Genomic DNA, 21629 nt, shown 5'->3' on the forward strand with positions numbered 1-21629 from the left:
TTCACGCATAGCGCTCCTTACGCTAACTTTGACATCATTTAGCTTCTGTTTGTCTGAGAGGTTTTGGCTTTGTTTACACTTGGAGTGAAGCTCTCTTTGCTTTCGCAGTAGTTTCCTAACTTTGTTGTTGAGCCACGGTGGGTTTTTCCCGTCCCTCCCAGTTTTACTCGGCACGTACCTGTCTCAAACGCATTTTACGATTGCCTTGAACTTTTTCCATAAACACTCAACATTGTCAGTGTTGGAACAGAAATTTTCCTTTTCATCTGTTAGGTAGTCTGAAATCTGCCTTCTATTACTCTTGCTAAACAGATAAACCTTCCTCCCTTTTTTTATATTCCTATGAACTTCCATATTCAGAGATGCTGCAACGGCCTTGTGATCACTGATTCCCTGTTCTGCACTTACAGAGTCAAAAAGTTCGGGTCTGTTTGTTATCAGTAGGTCCAAGATGTTATCTCCACGAGTCAGTTCTCTGTTTAATTGCTCGAGGTAATTTTCAGATAGTGCACTCAGTATAATGTCACTCGATGCTCTGTCCCTACCACCCATCCTAAACATTTGAGTGTCCCAGTCTATATCTGGTAAATTGAAATCTCCACCTAAGACTATAACATGCTGAGAAAATTTATGTGAAATGTATTCCAAATTTTCTCTCAGTTGTTCTGCCACTAATGCTGCTGAGTCGGGAGGTCGGTAAAAGGAGCCAACTATTAACCTAGTTCGGTTGTTGAGTGTAACCTCCGCCCATAATAATTCACAGGAACTATCTACTTCTACTTCACTACAGGATAAACTACTACTAACAGTGACAAATACGCCACCACCAGTTGCATGCAATCTATCCTTTCTAAACACAGTCTGTGCCTTTGTAAAAATTTCGGCAGAATTTATCTCTGGCTTCAGCCAGCTTTCTGTACCGATAACAATTTCAGCTTCGGTGCTTTCTATCAGCGCTTTAAGTTCCAGTACTTTACCAATGCAGCTTCGACAGTTTACAATTACAGTACTGATTGCTGCTTGGCCCCCACATGTCCTGACTTTGCCCCGCACCCTTTGAGGCTGCTGCCCTTTCTGTACTTGCCCGAGGCCATATAACCTAAAAAACCGCCCAGTCCACGTCACACAACCCCTGCTACCCGTGTAGCCACTTGCTGCGTGTAGCGGACTCCTGACCTATCCAGTGGAACCCAAAACCCCACCACCCTATGGCGCAAGTCGAAGAATCTGCAGCCCACACAGTCGCAGAACTGTCTCAGCCTCTGATTCAGACCCTCCACTCGGCTCTGTACCAAAGGTCTGCAGTCAGTCCTGTCGACGATGCTGCAGATGGTGAGCTCTGCTTTCATCCCACTAGCGAGACTGGCAGTCTTCACCAAATCAGACAGCCGCCGGAAGCCAGAGAGGATTTCCTCCGATCCATAGCGACACACATCATTGGTGCCGACATGAGCGACCACCTGCAGATGGGTGCACCCTGTACCCTTCATGGCATCCGGAAGGACCCTTTCCACATCTGGAATGACTCCCCCTGGTATGCACACGGAGTGCACATTGGTTTTCTTCCCCTCTCTTGCTGCCATATCCCTAAGGGGCCCCATTACGCGCCTGACGTTGGAACTCCCAACTACCAGTAAGCCCACCCTCTGCGACCGCCCGGATCTTGCAGACTGAGGGGCAACCTCTGGAACAGGACAAGCAGCCATGTCCGGCCGAAGATCAGCCTGAGACAAGTAGTAAAGGAAAGCATCCCAGAGGGTGAACCAAAAATGGTAGAAGAGGTTTGGGGTAGATTCAAGGGAACATTAGTAAGTGCGGTGGAAGCAATATGTGGGAAGATAAGCAACAAAAAGAGATGGAAAGAAACACCCTGGTGGAATGATAAAACAAAAGATATAGTACAAAAGAAGAATAGAGCCTTTAGGGTATGGTTCCAGAAGAGAACAATAGAGACAAGGGAAGAGTATCAGGCAAGAAAGAAAGAAGCAAAAAGAGTGGTGGCAGAGGAAAGAAGAAAGTGGATGGAACAGTGGACCAGAATGATGGACAGGATAGAGAGGGTTCAAAAAAGGGATGGTTAAAAGTAAGAGGAAGAATGGCAAGGCAGATTATGCTCGAATGGTGAACAAAACTGGAAAATATGTAGAGAATAAAGAGGAACTCAAGAATATGTGGAAGGAGTATTTTGAAGAACTCCTGAACCCGAATGGGGACCTGGATGAGGAGGAACAAGCCAAGGAGAAAAAAGATGAGGAACAGCAAATAGAAAAAGACCTTACATGGAGAGAAGTGGAAGAGGCATTGGGCATGATGAAGGGAGGGAAGTCACCTGGTCTGGATGAGCTAAGAGTAGAGATGGTGAGAGCAGCAGGAGAGGTGGGGATACAATGGCTTTATCGAGTAATAGAAATTGTGTGGATACAGAAGATGATCCCAGAAGACTGGAAGAAGTGAATAATTGTCCCGATCTTTAAGAAGAGAAATAGAAAAGAGTGCAAGAACGATTGATGAGTCATTGTGCAAAGATATTTGAGAAAATTTTGGAAGCATGAATTCAGGCAAAATTAGAAGGAAGAATGGGAGAAGAGCAACATGGCTTCAGAACAGGAAGGTCCACGGTGGCTAATTTTTGCTGTAAGACAACTGCAGGAACAGCACTATGAATATGGAATAGATCTACTAATGACCTTCCTGGACATCAAAAAAACTTATGGTAGTGTACGTAGAAGCAAAGTGTGGAAAGCCCTGGAGAACAGAGGAGTTGCGAAGCAGATTATTTGGAGGATAAGGGAAATGTACCATGGAAGTGTGAGCTGTGTGAAAGTAGGAGGAGAGAGATCAGCTTGGATTGAACAGAAGAATGGCTTGAGGCAGGGAAGTGCACTTTCACCATTACTCTTCATTGTAGTGATGGATGGTATAATGAGTACAGTAGCACAAGTAATTGGTGAAAGGAAGATGAAAGCTGTGGTGTTTGCAGATGATCTGATGATATGGGGGTATAAGGAGGAGGAAGTACAAGAGCAGTTGGACGTATGGGAACGAACAGTACAAGAATATGGGATGAAATTTAGTATAAGTAAGAGTGAGATGATTATCACAACAAGAAAGAAGGAGAGAGGAACAACTGAGATAACAATTGGTGAGGAACAATTGGCGAGAGTGGAGAATTTCAAGTACCTAGGAAGCCTGATACAGAAAGATGGAAAAAACAACAGAGAAATAAACGGGCAGGGGGGAAAAGCAGAAGCATTCCAGAAGTGTGTCAGAAGCCTGATATGGAGTAAGGATGTACCCCAAATCAGTAAAAAGCTTATATACTGGTCATACTATGTCCCAATCCTGACATATGGATCAGAAACCTGGGTTATGAAAGGAAGAGAGAAAAGCAAAGTACAAGCCAGTGAGATGAAATTCTTGAGAAACAGTATTGGAGTGACAAAGATAGACAGGTTAAGAAATGAGAGGATCAAAGAGGTGGAACCAATACACGAGGAGAGAACAAGAGATAGATGTCTGAAAGGAGTAGAAGAATGCGTTCAGAAGAAAGGAAAAGACTGGACCAAGGTGGCAAGACAGAAGATGATGGAGAGGCATATGTTCCATACAGACCCGGCCAGAGGCTGGAAACTGTCCAAGATGATGAGTAGTAAAAACACAGGACTCATATATAGAACCGAGATTTTCATTCTTGTTAAGCTATCCTGATGAGGATTTACCAGCAATCACTACACGTAAATTGTTGTAACACTGTACAGACACAATCTTAGAAGTAACACCAACCAAATTTTATTCTGCTTCCACATGAAGAGCTTCACAATAACACTGAATGCAGTATAGAACAATACAAAGTCTCATAACTATAGAACACATCAATATTCAGTCTCATATGTGAGAATACAATAAGAAAATAAGCATAAGTGATGCCGAGAGCCCAGTGGGCTGGGCTTATATCGGCTTATATCTTGCAGCATCATCTGTCCAGGTTGTATGGTGACCTCTCTAGGCTGACTGTGGAGGCACTTGTATTTGTACTCTATTTGATTACCCAAGCTCACACTATAGGGTTACAGCACAAATGCTGGCATTCTTAATGTTGTGCCTTTGGGTGTACAGCTGAGTGACTTATTTCATTTTTCTGCATGATATTTCATTTTTCTGCCTGATATTTCATTGACCATCCAGTGATATTCCTCAGGTGCTGTGAGCTGTGTAATTATGTCTACTTATTGCCTGAGCCTCAACCACAATGTGAAAGATATACCTTCTGAAGCCCAGTTGTTTTTCGAGCCCACACCATTAATATGTGAAACACAGTCTCTCTGTGTTTTCCACGGGCAGCGAGATCTAACATAATGTTAAATTCCAAGTCTTAATTAAGTTGAAACCTCAATTCCAGTTTACAAAGTCTTCCAACATCTTTATTTCAGTAGACTTTTTCATTACAATGTCCCACAGACTTGGCATTTACACCATGTTAGTGTTCTCATTGTATTTCATTTCATGATTATATTTGAGGCATAGCCCAGCATCAAATGCTGTGCAAGATGTTTTTGTTCAATGTTTCACAGTTGTTCATTGTGCCTCTCCTTGACTGTTCTAACAGACATATCACATTTGCTTGGAAAGTGGCACACACTCAAATTTTGTCAGTGTAGATCATCTTTAACATCACAAAGAAGACTTTTCATTTTTGTTGATGGAAGCCAAATACATTGATTGGATGCCATGATTCCATAGGAGTCTATCAGCTGACAAAATACCTGAAATGTGGGAAAGTGGAAACACAACATTTGCAACTCTTGCAACTCTGCTCAATTTGCATACCATCCTAGTCAATTATGACTCTGGGATTTGGATATTATGATCAGTTTCGACATGGTTTTTCTCTTTATGAGAACCTTATTTTATGAAATTTCAGAAGGAATTGCAGAAAATAAGACATTTATTTTCACTGAATTATTATGGCATGTTCCAAGACCAACTTGCTTTCTAATTGATCAAAAATGTTATGAACAAACTAATAGTGTGGTGATTGCCTGTCTTAACATATCTATACCTGGAACTAGAAGCAAATATACTAGAATCCATTTAGTTCAAGCTAATATGTTGCCATGAATATTTTGATGACATTTTGTAGTTTGGTCATATGGCCAAAATATCTGAAGAGTTTTGGAACATTTAAACTATCTATGCTAACATAAAATACATGATGGAACTTGAAAATCATGGACAGCTACCTTCCCTCAATGTGCTAGTTAAGAGAAGAAACAGAGAATTCCTGGATTGCAGTGTGTATAGAAAACACATGCTCACTGACTTCTATTACTGCTCCTTGAGCAATCGCCATTCATCACAAAGAAAATAACAATTGGCAGCTGCTGTGAATCATTGTGTTGGAAAAGCTCCCGACAGTCACGTACCTGTGATACTGGTAATAAGAGTACCTCAAGTACTATCCATTCCTGTGGATACTGCAGACTGTGGAGCGTGTTGGAACAAATGACACCTGTTGTCTGGGCTCGGAGGTCATACTTGGGTCATTCCAGCGACTGGCAGACAAGGCTGAGAAGACCAGACCTGCATATAGTGTTTCAGTGAAGCTTACAATTTGCGACATTGTCCCCAAAACTGATTATTTGCCCTTTGGTTCTGAGTTGAATGATGGGCCAAACCAGAGACTTTGAAGGTTTTGTGACAGGCTAGGCTGTGACTCCCTGGACTTGCGCCATAGGGTTGTGATCTGTAGGGCCCCCCTAAATGGGTCAGGTGCACACTACATATCAGAGACTCCTATCATGTACCTGAATGTGTGTGGTGCACACAATGGTCTTTTGAATTGGGTGACTCTCCATCCAATCCAGATAACGTTAGCTGTAGGAAACCCTGAAGTATCAGTGTAAGATCTGAAAGAAATGCTTCCCACAAGTGAAGCACTCACAACAAAGTGCCAGAGTTTGAAGTGCCCCTGAAAATCAATAAAACTCACATAATATTAAGTACAGAAAGCTGACTGGAATCTGAAATTGATAGCAGTGACTTTTTTGGGAAAAATTTAAGTGTATATCGAAAGGATATGTGAATAGGAAATGAAGGTGGTGAATTTTTCACAGTGGGTAAGAAACTCAAATCCACTGAGATAGAAATTGAAGCTGCATGTGAGATTGTTTGGGCAAGACTCAATATCAGGGGTGGGCATAAAATGATAACTGGATCCTTCTGTTGCCCACCAGACTCATCTCCTGATGTAACTGCAAACTTTAGAGAAAACTTCAGTTGACTTGTAAGTTCCCCGATCGTACTGTAATCATTGGTAAAGACTTTAATCATTCAACAATAAATTGGGAATATTACAGTTTTTTTAGTGATGAAACATTAATAAATGCCTTCTCTGAAAACTGCATAGGACAGATAATTTGAAACTATATTGATGATGGGAATATATTGGATTTAATGGTAACAAATAGACCTGACCTCTTTGAAGATGTCTACATTGAAACTGATATCAGTGACCGTGTTGTGGTTGTGACAAGAATGATTACCAAAGTACAAAGGAAACTAAAACAAGCAGAAAGATATGTATGTTCAGTAAAGGAGATAAAAAAGTGGCAGTGTCATACCACATTGAGGAACTTGAAATTTTCAGCACAGGGCAGGAGCACTTAGAGGAACTATGGCTCCAGTTTAAAAGAATAATTGACCATGCAACTGGATAGATATGCACCCAGTAGGACAGATGATAATACGAGGAGCCATCCATGGAATACAATCACTGAAAAGGAATTTCTAAAGAAACAGAGATTACTGCATAATAGGTGTAAAACAAAGCTTAGGGCTATAGATAGTGAGTCATTGAATGAAATGAGTCTGGCTGTTATGAGAGCAAAGCGTGAAGCCTTTAGTGAGTACCATAGCAGAATATTGTCAAATGATCTTTCACAAAACCTAAAGAAATTCTGGTTGAAAGTAAAGGCTGTTACTGCACCAAAGTTAGTGTCTAGTCCCTAGCAAATGAGACAGAAACTGACATTGAGGGTAGCAAAGCAAAAACTAAAATACTTAACTCCTTTTTCAACTGTTTTTTTACAAAGAGAAATGCAGGAGAATTGCCCCAATTTAATATTTGTACCACTGAAAAGGTGAGTGAAATAAGTATTAGTGTCAGTGATGTTGAGAAACAGGTGAAACCGTTAAAACTGAACAAAGTTCCAGGGCCTGAGATGGATTTCATATCAAATTCTATATTCAATTTGTGGCTGAGTTAATCCCTCTTCTAATAATAATCTATCAAAGATGCAACAAACAAACGTGAAACCCAACTCAAACTTTTCTAAAATGACATACTGAAAGTTTTGGACCAAGGGAGTTGGATACATGCAGTATTTCTTGACCTTTTGACTCAGCACCACACCTACACTTATTGTCAAAAAGTATGATCATATGGGGTATCAACTGAAATTTGCGACTAGATTGAGGATTGTTTGGCAGGGAGGATGATGCATGTTATCTTGGTTTGGTGCATTGTCATCAGATGTAGAAATAACTTCGGATGTGTCCCAGGGAAGTGTGTTGGGACCCTAGCTGTTCATGCTCTATATTAATATAAAAATATGTGTTTCAGTGTCTTTGGAAATTCAACCCCTATGGGGGTGAAACGGTGGATGAAAGTTTTTACGGAAATATTTCATTGTGCAAGCATTTCTGAAGCTAAATCTATGAAAATTTGTATTTGGCTTCTCTGTTAGAAATAATACATACATGTCACTGTTTATGGAAATTCCACACCTAAGCATTTTTAAAGCTAAACCTTTGAAAATTGGTGTTTGGCTTCTTGGTTAGAGATGATTTTTCACTTTTTTGAAGTTCAGCATCTAAGGGGGTGAAGTAGGGTTGGACTGATTCACTGAGCCATCACCACCCAGACCAAATTTGCTGAGAACTTGAAGATGAAGAGGATGTGGATCTTATACTGTAGGCATTGTTTAAGAAGAGATCATCTGAAATTCCATTGCTAAGGGGATGAAATACAGTATGAAAGGGTTTTTGAAAGTATGTCACCATTACAGGAATTTTGGAGCTAGAACTACGAAAACTAGTATTTGTTTTCTCACTCAGAAAATAAAAAAATATATGTTTCAGCATTTTTGGAAATTCAAACACTAAGGGGGTAAAATGGTGGGTGAAATTTAAAAAATAAATAAATAATTACTAAAGAACTACTAAAGGATTTTTAAAGCTACATCTATGAAAAGTGTTGTCTGATTTCTTGGTTTAGAAATTATATATATATATATATATATATATATATATATATATATATATATATATATATATATATATATATATATATATATATATATATATATATGTCTTTCAGTGTTTCTGGGAATTCATCCCCTAATGAAGTGCAATAGGGGACGAAAATTTTTAAGAAAGTATTTTGTTACATTAGAAAAGTTTTAAAGCTAAATGTATGAAAACTGGTATTTCACTTCTCGGCTAGATATAAAGAAATGTTTGTTAGGGGATGAAAGTTGCTATGGAAACATCTCTACAAGAACACAAAAGGTATGATTAACAAAAACCTTGGACTCCAGCTAGAGAATCAATTTGTGGTTGGGAGTACATTTGGAAAAGACCATGATTATATGGGCTTAATTAGTGTGAAAAGCTTAGAAGGTGTTGCAATTTGCGAACAACATAAAAATTTGATTTTTTAAAAAAAAAAAACAACAACAAACCTCCACAAGCCACACAATCTACACAAATGAAGCAATGGACAGTAAGCTAGTTTGCACATAAAATGAAGGAAGGGCAACCAGTCACACCATACACTGATCATGGCCTCCATCAGCATTAGCTGAGCACCTTGCAGAAAGTGTAAGGGGGTCCACAAGCACACAAGACAAAATCCCTGTGGTTACTGTAATCAAAGGGGCAGATTTTTTTATGCTAGAGTCAAGTTACAGACAGAGAGTACTGAAAGAAATTAAAGCAGTGCAAGACCATAATATTTGTAACAGTCTCCAGAAAAATAAAATTAATTTGTTACATCGGAACATTCAAGAGTTGGAAAATGAGATAGATGAGCTTATTGTTTGCCATGGAGATGCTGAAAATTCTGAAGAGATAGATGTTCTTTGCCTCTCTCAACACCATGTAATGACAGGGATGGAGAAGTTAAATATCAAGGATTATATACTTGCATCATTTTTATGAAGATTAACTTGAAGAAAGGAGGACTTTTGACATATGTAAAAGTTGGACACAAAGTCACAAATATTGAAATAAACAGATTGAGTGTCAGAACCTATAAGCATGTACTTGTGAGTTGTCACTTCAGAATACTTCTTTGATAATTGTAACAGTCCACATATTCCCTCTAGGAAACTTTCAACTGTTTATGAGAAACTTACATACAGTATTGAGCTACCTGTCAGAAAAGAAGAAACAGTTAGTAGTTTGTGGAGATTTCCGTGGAGATTTCTTAGGACACAGACAGAAAAAAAAACCTAGAGCTATAATACCAGAGAAAGAAAGTTGCTACTCACCATATAGTGGAGATGCTGAGTCGCGATAGGCACAACAAAAAGATTCGAGACTCAGCATCTCTGCTATATGGTGAGTAGCAACTTTCCATCTCTGGTATTGTTACATTCCATCCTGGATTTTCCAAACTAGAGTTATAGTTTAGACATTTCCATCTACTCATGCACTGCAAAACAGTAGGACACTGATTGATAAGATTTTTATAGACAGTGCTCAAGCTGAAGCAATTAATGTGTACCCAGTAGCCAGTGGACTGTCTGGTCATATGCACAAATATTGGAAATAAACAGTTTTGCACCTTACAACCTGGAGCAGTTCCTGAACTACAGTGTTTAGCATTTCTGAACAGAACAGAAGCAGCGAGGATTATTGATGAGAACAGGATACAGTGTTTTAAGAGTAAGCTGAAAGGGGTGGTATGGGATGAGGTACATATAATTTATTTATCGTTCCAGTGATCCATGTTGTGACAGTATCACAGGATATGAAACGTGTCATAAATCTACGGTAGCATATAAAAACGAAACAAAATGATTTCAAATTACAGTAAACAGTAACTTAGGTTCTAATACAGAAAACCAGTTTTGAGATATAAATAAATATTACAAAATAATAAGTGTTACAGAAAATAAATATTGCAAAATATGTGTTTACAATAAAGAATAGTCAGGATTACAAATGCAGATTTGGGCATACATTTGCAGTTAACAACACAAGAAATGCTAAACACTGTAGTTCAGGAACTCTTCTGTCATATAACTGCCTTAAACTTTTTTTTAAACAAGAGCTCTTCTTCTACAAAACACTTAATTCTTGAAGGAAGGGCATTAAAAATCTTGCAGCCAGTGAAATGGACTTCTTGCTGTTCATACTTAGATTTGCCTGTTCATAGTGGATATCATGTATTCCTCTCATCTCATGTCTATTATACTCACTATTCAGTTTAAAAATTGATTTTTCTTTCGTTATGAAGCACATCAAAGAGAATATATATTGCGCAGTGGAGGTAAGAATTCCAAGTTTCTTAAAAAGATTCCTGCATGTGGCTCTAGGATGGAATCCACACATTGGTCCTTATGGCTCTTTTTTGTGCACACAGTACTCTTTAGCCAGTGATTTCCCCAAAAGATAATTCCATATGCCAAAATGGCATGAAAATAACTATAATAGGCTGACTTTATGGTTTCCATAACTCTATAAGAAGGAACAATGTGTAATGTGTAAGTTGCTGGATTCAGTCTTTTGTATAGGTCCAGGATGTGGTTTGATCAGTTCAGTTTGCTGTCAATCAGCAAGCCTAGGTATTTTGAGGTATCCACCCTGGTTATCACCTGCTCATCTATTTTTACTACTGTTTCTTCATCTTTGAATGTTGTGTGGAACTGAATGTAGTTTGTTTTAATATAATATAAAGAAAGGCCATGAATGTTAAACCAGTTCACTGTTTCACTTAAAACCTTATTTGGCATTTCCTCAGGTTTATCTACTGAATTATCAATAAGTAGTGTAGTATCATCAGCAAAAATGGTGAATTTACAATATTCCGTGCAGAGAGGCAGATCATTTATAAAGATAATAAAAAAATAGAGGGCCTAGAAGTGAGCCTTGGGGCACTCCACATGTGATGGTATGCCATTCTGAAGATAATGGTATTCCATTTTGACTATCCACTACAACTTTCTGTTTCCTGTTTGATAGGTACGAGTCAAGCCACGGACCACTTATACCAAGATGTGCAGCCTAATTATAAAAGAATCTCGTCACTGAAACACTTTTGTTAGACCACAAAAAATCCCAACCACTTTCAGTTTTTTTGTTGATAGATTCCAAGACTTTGCCAGCAAATGCAAATATTGCATCTTCCGTTGACAAACCTTTCTGAAATACAAACTGACTTTCACTGAGGATATTTTACTCCCTGAGATGCTTAACTATGCTGGTATGCATTAGTTTCTCTAAAACAATTGAAAAACTTGTCAGTAGTGATATTGGCTGATAGTTAGCAGCATCCTCCTTATCTCCCTTCTTATACAGCAGTTTTACAACTGCAAACTTAAGCCTCTCAGGAACTATTTCTTGCTAAGTGATGCATCAACAATGTGGCAAAGGACTTTATTAAAATACTGCTGCAGCTATACAAGTAATTTGTTAGAAATATTGTCAATTCCAGTAGAATTTTTACTTTTCAGGGATTTAATGACTCTTTCAATTTCTTGAACAGTGACTGTTGTTACCTTCATGTGTTGTACTGATGTAGGTACACTGGCTTTTAGAAGATTGATGGATTGGTTCATGGAGCTTTGTAAACCTATTTTTTCTGTTACACTTAAAAAATGTTTGTTTAATGTGTCTGCAAGTATTTGTGGATTGCTAACAAGATGACCCTCACTTTTTATTTGGATATGTCAAATTCAGTTTATTCCATAGTAAATCTGTGCAACATTTGAAAGTTGCTTTCCTAAAAAATTATCTAAAAGATCCATTAAAACACAAGTAAGCTGTGGATAAGTAGGGGAACAGGAAGAGGGAAATTAATATAAAGGCCAGGGAAAGTCAAGATCTTACATTGCTTGCATACTACGAAAAAGTACTGTAGTATTTTAAGGAAAGTCGTTAAAATGTTCAAAAGTATGGATGTTGTGACAGAAATAAATAATGCACATTAATAAGTTGCAAATTATATGGGACATTGTCAAACGGGAGACAGGACAGCCAGTCAATGTACGAGAATACATAACAGCCAAACTAAATGACAGTGTTGTGACATATAATTCATAAATTGGAAGTACTTTCAACAATCACTTTCTAAATATAGCAGCAAATATAGAATTAAATGGTTCAGTTGAAGATGCAAGAGAATATATTAAAAATGTCATTCCACAAAACTTTAAGTAACTAGAGGTAGCACCAACATTCTTCACTGAAATTAATACAATTATTAAACAATTATCATCCAATTTTCTTATTGCCATCTTATCCCAAAATATTTGAAAAATTAAAGAGTAACTGCACACTTGCTGAGTATGCTATTTATACATTCACTCATCAAATAATACAAGCCTTAAAGAATAACATATTGCCAGTTGCTATTTTTTGTGATCTCTCCAAGGCCTTGTACACAATTGATCATGATATATTTATGAATAATGATATTCTTTTATTGAACTGATGGCTTTACACACAGCTGTTTGGAGTCATATGTGACAAACAGAATGCAAAAGGTTGTACTGAATAATTCAGACAATGTTGGAAAGTTAGAAAATTTTAGTGACTGGAGTAAAATCACAAAGGGTTCAGTTTTCGGTCCACTCCTATTCCTTATATATGTGAATGACCTTCCACTTAACATTCAACAAGCAATTTTTGTTCTTTTTGCTGATGATAATAGTGTTATAATAAATCCCTTTATAGAGAAAGCAATAAAAGAGTATTTTCCCAAGAATTATTAAGTGGTTCTCTGAAAATGGACTCTCCCTACATTTTGAAAAAACAACCACATTCAGTACTCTAAAACAGATAGTATTGTACGAACAATTCATGTAAAACCTTAGCAGGAGTCAGTAAGTAGGGTAGAATGCTGCAAATTTTTGGCTGTATATATTGATCAAAACTTCAACTAGAATATGCTTATTACTTAGCTTATCAAACAATTAAGTTCAGCTGTCTTTGCTCTTCATATAGTTGCTAACTTGGAAACAAACATATCGATCATCTGACATTTTATACATAGTTCCAGTCAGTGACACTGCACAGAATAATTTTCTGGGGTATCTCATGACTTAGAAAGAAAGCATTGATTGCCAAAAAGTAGCAGTAAGAATAATAAGTAATGTTCACCCACAGAAATCATGTAGTCACCTCTTAAAGGAGCTAGGCATTTTAACTGTGCCACCACAGTACATATTTTCACTAATGAAATTTTGTCATAAACAATCCATCTTAACTTGAGAGGAACAGTGATGTACATACGTACAACACTAGAGGGAAAAATGACTTATTAGCCATTGTTAAAACTGTCAGTGATTCAGAGAGGAGTTCAACATACAGCAAAAAAATTTTTTTGACATTTTTCCCAATAACATAAAATGCCTGATAGTGTAAATTGTCAATCTAATTTAAAATTAAATTTCCTGGACAACTCCTCCTCCTCCATTGATGAATTTCTACTTAAAAACTAATCATAATAATAATAATGTGTTCATTAATGTTAACATTTACGTATAAAGTGAGTCATTCCACATTATTTTGTAAAGAATTGGTCAAATGACCTATGGAACATGTAACTAACTAATCAACTAACTTACTAACTCATCTATAGCTGAGTGATGTGTGGCACATAGAAGCATGCAGCAGAAACAGTATTTGCACTAGCTTTTTAACTCTTGTTCTTTCTCTGACAAAAGCACACACCTTCACACACACAACCACACAGGTGCTCAAATACAATCACTTTCAGTGGGCAACAACAACAAAATTTTTGTGACCGTTTTGAAATCCAGTAGCTTATTTTGTGTTTTGAAAATGTATGATCAGCATAACAGAAATCTATTTTCATGTATCACATCAGGATTCTTAAAAATTGCACTTAATACAGAATTTTACATCATGCTTTAAAGTTGCAGTTCCACATTTTGTGTAAACTGTAATAAGACCAGTATAATGACTAAACAAGAATTAAATGTTTATTCTATTGCACTATTTTCATACAAGGGACAGAAATTAATCCACAAAAAATAATTAAAAAACATTATACCTTAAGACTTACTACAACGCATACCTCCTTTCCATTTCTTTAATGTCTTGGAGAGATCTCTCACTCAGTTCTTCACTAACTGACATGAGGTTTTCTAGAAGCTTATCTAGTTGTGAGTGAAGGAATTGTACCATCAGACTTATTTTGTATCTAAGGCTTTATATTTTTCCAGTATGCTGTTCATATATTCCACATAGTTTGAATCCGTATTTCCCAAGAACTTATGAACAATTTCTTTGAAACCAATCCAAGCTTTCTTTTCTTGAGGAGTCATACATTTTTCAAAGCTTTTATCTTTAGTTAGTTACATGTTCTGCAGCCCTAAAAATATACCACTTTCATTTTTGTTTCTGCGAGCACAGGAAACTTGTTGGTGAGGTATTTAAAACATTTTTTTCTGCAATGTAAATCACTTCATTAGTCCCAATTTAATGTGCAAGGGTACTAGAATTTTCTGAGGATCAGCTAATGTTTTACCAATGATATTGTTGGATCCTAGAATCAGTGGTTTTTCTTAGAGGCTATTCTCATGTTGTTCAATGGTTCTTTCTATCTTGGCTGTCCCATTCACAAAAATAACATGGACAGCTGGTAAAACCTTGTTGTTGTCCTTACAACATAAAGAGAACTTTGAAAACACTGAAGATTATCCATTGATGTTTGTTGTAATTTACTTTTTCAAGTAGCAGATCAAGGATTTGAGATGGACAGAATGACTGACCGAGTCTGATGCTAGAATTTTTTGAAAGCTTTCATGATGCCTTCAGCTGCCGTTGTCTTTATTTCATGTATGGTTGTACAATTTCAGCCTTAGGCCATTTTCAAGTGTTTACATAGTTTAGTAGTAAATTATGCCATGAATGTTGTTGCTCCTATGACTCCATGTTAACCTCATAAAATAAACCCAAGATGTTTTACACTATTTTCGGAGCACATTACCTTCAAGCAGTTGTTGCAACAACAGCTCAAAAGTAACACGCTCCAAAAATAGCATAAACATCTCACATTTATTTTATTAGCATAACATGGAGTCATAGGAGCAACAACATTCACAACATGATTTACTACTAAAAATCATCCGTAAATTAGTTGAAAAATTGTACACTCATACTTGAAATAATGAGAATGGCAGCTGAAGGCATCATGAAATCTTTCAAAAAATTCTTCACAGCTGCAGACCCTATTGCATTGTAAATGATTCTAGAATGTTACTGTTATGTAGTAACATGCCTTTTTAACTTCTATTAGTTGAGTCACTGAAGAGCCTCCAGTCATCTGTCTTGTAATATGCTCCTAACTTGTTCATTATGTTTGGAATGTCAGTGCAGTATACTAATGAGTCTCCTTGCCTAAAATGCTGTTCCATGTCTTTATTTCTCTCTCTCTCTGTGTAAAATGTTACACTTGTTCCCGGAGTGTAGCAAGTTCTTTTCTTTCAGCCTTGAAGCTAGAAGTGCTGAATATCCTTTGGGATATTTAAATCTGTGCCCAAATCATATAGTTCAAGTCATGGGAAATGTTGGGGCATGTCTCGTATATATGCCCAACCAGAATCTTCAGAAGGCTCATCTGATGTACAATTTAATTCGGAAAGCAGTATCTTAAGGTTATTAGGAGGTATAGCTACAGGAACATAAGCACCATGTGGCACAGTCTTCTAGCAGACTCCAAATCAGGATAAATAATTCCCTTCTTGATTTTTGTGTTGAAGTCTTTTACTCTGAAAATGCAGAAGTAGCAGTTGTTGAATACCACACCATTGGAACTCCAAGACTAAGGGACTTTAATTTTCCTATGGCCATTTTCTTAACTCCACAATCCAAATGCTACACACAGTATGAGAGGCCCATGATTTATCCTGATCCCCCATCCCTTCCCCCGTTCCCCTCCAAAACAAGCAAAATAAATACATTTAATAAATGAGGTTATGTTCTGTCTCTGTGTGGTGATCATAAAACGTCCACAAATATAACAAAGTAGATATGGATTGTCCAAACACTCCTCTGCATGGTTGCAGCTCAACAAATAAACTGGAACAAAATGATCCACTGAAACACTCTGCCCAACCCTATAAAAGGCAGACCCATGAGTGAATGCAGCCATATTATCTATCACCAATGCTGCAATTACAGTACATCATGCAATGTGTGCATGACAAGCATCAAAATTGTTTTCTCACACGAAAGGCCACTGCCAAACCATAGCAAATTGCAAACTTGACCATCCAGTTGCTGAAAATGGTGTACATCACGGCACAAATAACTTGTACACGCCACTCCTTCCTCACCCAGATCATGTACTGCCTTCTTCCACCTCCCTCCTCCCCCCCCCCTCGCCCTCCAATCTGGGCATTATCTTTTTGTCTCTAACCCTCCTCTCTCACTCTCTCACACTCTCACACTCTCTCTCTCACACACTCTCACACTCACACACTCTCACACTCTCTCTCACACACACACACTCTCTCTCTCTCTCTCTCTCTCTCTCTCTCTCTCTCACACACACACTCTCACACACTCTCTCTCACACACTCTCACACACTCTCTCTCACACACTCTCTCACACTCTCTCTCACACACTCTCACTCTCTCTCACACACTCTCTCTCACACACTCTCACACACTCTCTCTCACACACTCTCACACACTCTCTCTCACACTCTCTCTCTCTCTCTCTCTCTCTCTCTCTCTCTCTCTCTCTCTCTCTCTCTCTCTCTCTCTGCCCTTTTCCATCCCCTGCCTTTCCCTCTCTGATCCTTGTCTCCCTCTTCAACTCAACTTTCCTCTCTTTTCATCCCCCCATCCACTGTTTTTCTTGTATGCTCTACCCTCTGAACTCGTTTTGCCTTACTGTGCGGCCACTGAGTCACCTGTTGAAAGACCTGCCTCACAATATCCCACTACCCCCTCCTTGCCTCATGTGTCCTTCCCTCCCCCTTCGCACTCCCATCTTCCAAAGCAACTATTTCTCTCAATAACAGATAACCAACAGTCCATCTTGCTGCAGTCATAAGTGTGTGGTTTGGGTGTCTGCATGGTTGTATGTGCATTTTTGCTGGGGAAAGAGCAAGAGCTCAAAAGTTGGTGCAAGTATGATTTCCTGTTGCATGTTTTCATTGGTCAGCTGTTGACAGCCATATTTTCATTACCAAAATATCATTATATTCCTATGATTACATTTATCAGAACATTCTACAACTATTCAGGTACCTTAACACTACTGGTAAGTAAGTGATTGTTTATATTTGTAACTGTGCTAATGAAAGAGATGTTTTCATATTATTTGATATACTTATTCTACAAAAGCACTCAATTCTACATACTTGAAATACTGATGGTTGCAGTACCCAGATGACACAACCATATGCACCTGTTATGAGGCATCCAATCAGAAGTTTGAGCTGAAAATGCATTCTCAGGAAAAGAAAACTCATCAGCAACACAAGTGCACATGTTTCTGTGATGTGCTGAAACACACAAAATATTTATTTTGAGAGATTTTAATACATTCTTAAACTAAAATGAAGTTATTTAACTTTTAGCACTCTCAGACTTTTGTGCATATGGAAGGTATTTCCACAATGATTGGACAAACTTTCAAAGATGATGGAAAGTGGGAAAAGGAGTAAAATTATGAAGGAAACATCTGTTTGTGAGTACACTGTTCAAAATGTGTAAACCAGAATAGCTAATGGCAGTCAGCAGGAGTTCCTTTTGTTGTTGGTAAGAAAGCTGGATTTTTGTAATTTCATTTCTGAGCATAAATCTGAAAAATCCTCAACTAAAATCTCTGTAGGTGATGGGGTTAAATGTTATAGATATTACTCCATTAGGTGTATCTTACAACAGTGATCAAAATGGTAGTTATTGCACTGGGACATCATACTAATAAAGAAGTGAAACATTATAATATGTTCCACAGAGATGAGCCATACATTATTTTGTAAGGATAAGCAGACTTATTACATCTCTAGTGACATTACTAATAAATGCTGTATTGTAATGAGAGCTTCACACAATGGTAAGTTTCATCTAGTTTATTTCAGACATTATAATGTGGAGTGTCCAGGAGTCATAAGGGCCATAAAAGTAACATCTGTGCTGAGCTGTGTATGGTACATGAAGGCACCCTGAACAGTTTACATAACATTTAGCCTCACAAACAGTTTGAAAAGTATACACTAAATGCTGTCCAAAAGCAACATTCATTGCAGAGTCATCTTGAAGTGTTTCCTGTTGTGATTGGAACACAGGGAACACAGGATCTTGGTAAGGACAGAATGTGGATGAAGTTATCATTGAATTATTACTTGAAAAGGAGTATAATATACAACATAATAAAAGAATTTTGGAAGAGAGAGAGGAAATTTTCCAGCCCACGAAAAGACTAACAGAACATGTGAGAGACTGAGAGATGAAAATTATATCCACACAGTGCAAAAAGATACCAAAAAAGCAAAGACATGGTGGTCACCAAGCTCTATGTTAAGGGTTTCAAATTGATCATGTAGGAACCACCGGCAGAGAGAAGCCAACTCCCATTCAGACAAAAATTAAAACTCAACCTATTCCTAAAACCACTAATAATAAACCTTTCAAGATACTGCAGTATAGGATAGACCGAGTGAATGGCAACTAGGATATAAATATCAGAAAGAAATGGGCACACTGGACTAATGAATGTTACACGGTAGCTCAAAGAAGCTAAGAAGGAACAAAACAAACAAATTTTCTGGATAAAAGGGGAAGGTACCCATAGTCGAATGATGAGAAGCTACTTTAACAAAATGTTCTGATGCTTGGGAGAATCTTAAATCTGCTAGAGTGAACTTTGTAGAATTCAAGAACGAAAGGAAAAGAATAGGAAAGACTATCAGGAATGCCAACGAAAATTTGAGAAAGATCACCTGTGGAAATGGAATAACATTTAAATGAGAATAACATAAGAGACTTGTAGCAAATCTTTAAGTCAAAGCTTTATAGCTATTCATCACCAAACCTCTGCTTTAAGAATGATCTTTGGAGATTAATTTTGAACAACAAATAAATTTGTGACTATGTAGCCAAATATTTCAGACACCAACTAAACTGTGAACCACCACATAATAATCTGATTTTCCAAGAGCTAATAATTATACTTCCCAACTGAAGCTCACCAGATTAAACAGAAATGAAAAATATCTTAAAAAGCCTCAAAAATAACAAAACATCTGTTAGGGACTCATTCACTATGGAGCTTCTGGGTATGAAATACACTAAACTCTCACTAGTCTGGCCCTCAGTAGTCAAACCTCTTAGTAATCTGGCCCACATCCAGCCTCATGCAGAAATGACACACACAGTAATGAATTCTCATGTGCAGGAATGTTGTTAGTTAATTATATTGTTAAACAATGCTATACATGTTTGAAATTGTGGCTTTTTTTACAGTTCAGTATCATGGCTTCTAAAAGGAAATGTGCTTTTATAGACCTCAAGCATAAACTCAAAATTAGATATTTGTTGAACTGAGATTCTTCACAGAAAGCCATTGCTGCTGAGTAAATTGTTGGACAAGCAACTATTTACAACCAAACTTTGACAGAGAGGTAATCAAAAGCGTATAGGGAAGTTAAGATGTAAGTTATGAAGAAGAGGACATAGGAAGACGGACATGAAGATATCTCATGCTGCTGGTGCTGAAGCTGCAGACATCTTCCTGGAGTACATTATGCAACAACCAGAAACATGCAATACCAATGTAACGTTTGTGAAGCTGTTGTGTGATAAAGCATAATCACGTATTCTCATTGTGGCAACTAAAAATTTGGGATATGTTTGACAGTGAGTGATACTACTGTATATGTACACACTCAAGGACTAAGCTTTCCATGAAAATAAGTGCATCTTATGACTTTATAACACATAATCCCTATGTACTTATAATAAATGTAAGACACACTTAATAATCCAGTACATTCACTAATCCAGCACCCATATGTGCAAGGAATGGCCAGATTACTGAGAATTTAATGTACTAGAACAATTAAAGAAAATCATTTAACAGAAAAGACCCAAGATGAATGGAACATGTAATTATTTACCTATTACACAAGAAAGGAGGTATCAACAATTACAGAGGCATACCACCTTTTCCAGTTGTGTACAAAATACTCTCTAGAGAACTACAGAATAGAACAGCATGTCATGTAGAACTGCAACTAGGATAGTACTGAGCAGGTTTCAGAAAAGGACTGTCAGGCATATAAGGGATATTTGATAGAAACCAAAAGGCTAGCAGGAGATAAGAGGCATGTAATTCCATACACCAAAACACACTTATAAAAATGCTGGAAGAGTTTGGAACAGATGACAACAAACATTAAGAAACATACAGTCATAAAATAAATTCTATGGAGAGATATCAGAATCATTTCACATCAAAACAAGAGTAATGTGAGGAGATGGCTTCAACACCCCCCTCCCCCCAAAATCAAATGATATAGTTACTGAAAAGTTCAATGAAAATTTGACTCTCATTTAAAATAGGTACCCAACTCGTGTAACTATCAGTCTACTCTTGATGTGTTGGCAAAAGAATATGTTTGAAGTTGGTGATAGGCATAAAACATCATCTGAAATTGTATCAAGTATTTCTCTGAAAATAATTGTCAGCAATGAGTTCGAGAGCCAGCAAGAAATGAAAATAGTTGCAATCGTTCTAACAAGACTGAATACCATAACATCCAAATCCAACAAAAATAAACACATGTGTATCTATGTAAGAAAGAAAACAGATTAAAATTTTCTTGACACTTTCCTAAGAGTCAGTTTCCATACATCCCTACTAGCTATGTAAGTTGTAGACCAGCTGCAGCTTAATTTCAAATATTACAGCTCATGATGAAAAATGTGATGCACCCAGAAGACACAGTCAGATTTCAAAGTAACGTCACACACATACACATCATGGGTGGGTATGTACGATGAGGAGTGGCAATTCTGTGTGACAGAGTAGCCACCAGAGTGCATTGGTGGTGTTTGTGTTTAGTTTTATTACCAGGCCTGACGGGGAATGTGAGAGGCTTGAACAGTATCAGATGTTGAGAAACCTCTGTGAAGGAGACTGAGATGTTGCATACTTGTGTGTGAGATTATTATCAGCGCCCGACAGAGTTTCAGACTCAATGTGAATCTCTGTTTAGCCAGCCGGTTAAATTGTGCTACATCCAGATTTGTGGGGCATTTGGATGAGACAGTGGCCCAATTTTGAACTCCATGGGAATGTGAGGGCAGGCATACTCATCGACAAGCTTCAGGTTGACCATATACGATCACCACAAGGAAGG

The 21629-nt window shown here is 37.6% G+C and overlaps 1 protein-coding gene across 1 annotated transcript in view; it reads right to left on the minus strand.

Annotated features, from left to right (window-relative positions):
- Positions 1-21629, minus strand: part of LOC126481973 (adenylate cyclase type 2-like) — a 515598-nt gene that overhangs the window by 51677 nt on the left and 442292 nt on the right. Inside the window, exon 16 of the mRNA XM_050105938.1 lies at positions 17625-17768. Coding sequence (XP_049961895.1) covers positions 17625-17768 — 144 coding nt within the window. The remainder of the gene's footprint in view (positions 1-17624; positions 17769-21629) is intronic.

Source organism: Schistocerca serialis, chromosome 5 (assembly GCF_023864345.2).
Source record: "Schistocerca serialis cubense isolate TAMUIC-IGC-003099 chromosome 5, iqSchSeri2.2, whole genome shotgun sequence".
Classification (NCBI taxonomy): domain Eukaryota; kingdom Metazoa; phylum Arthropoda; class Insecta; order Orthoptera; family Acrididae; genus Schistocerca; species Schistocerca serialis.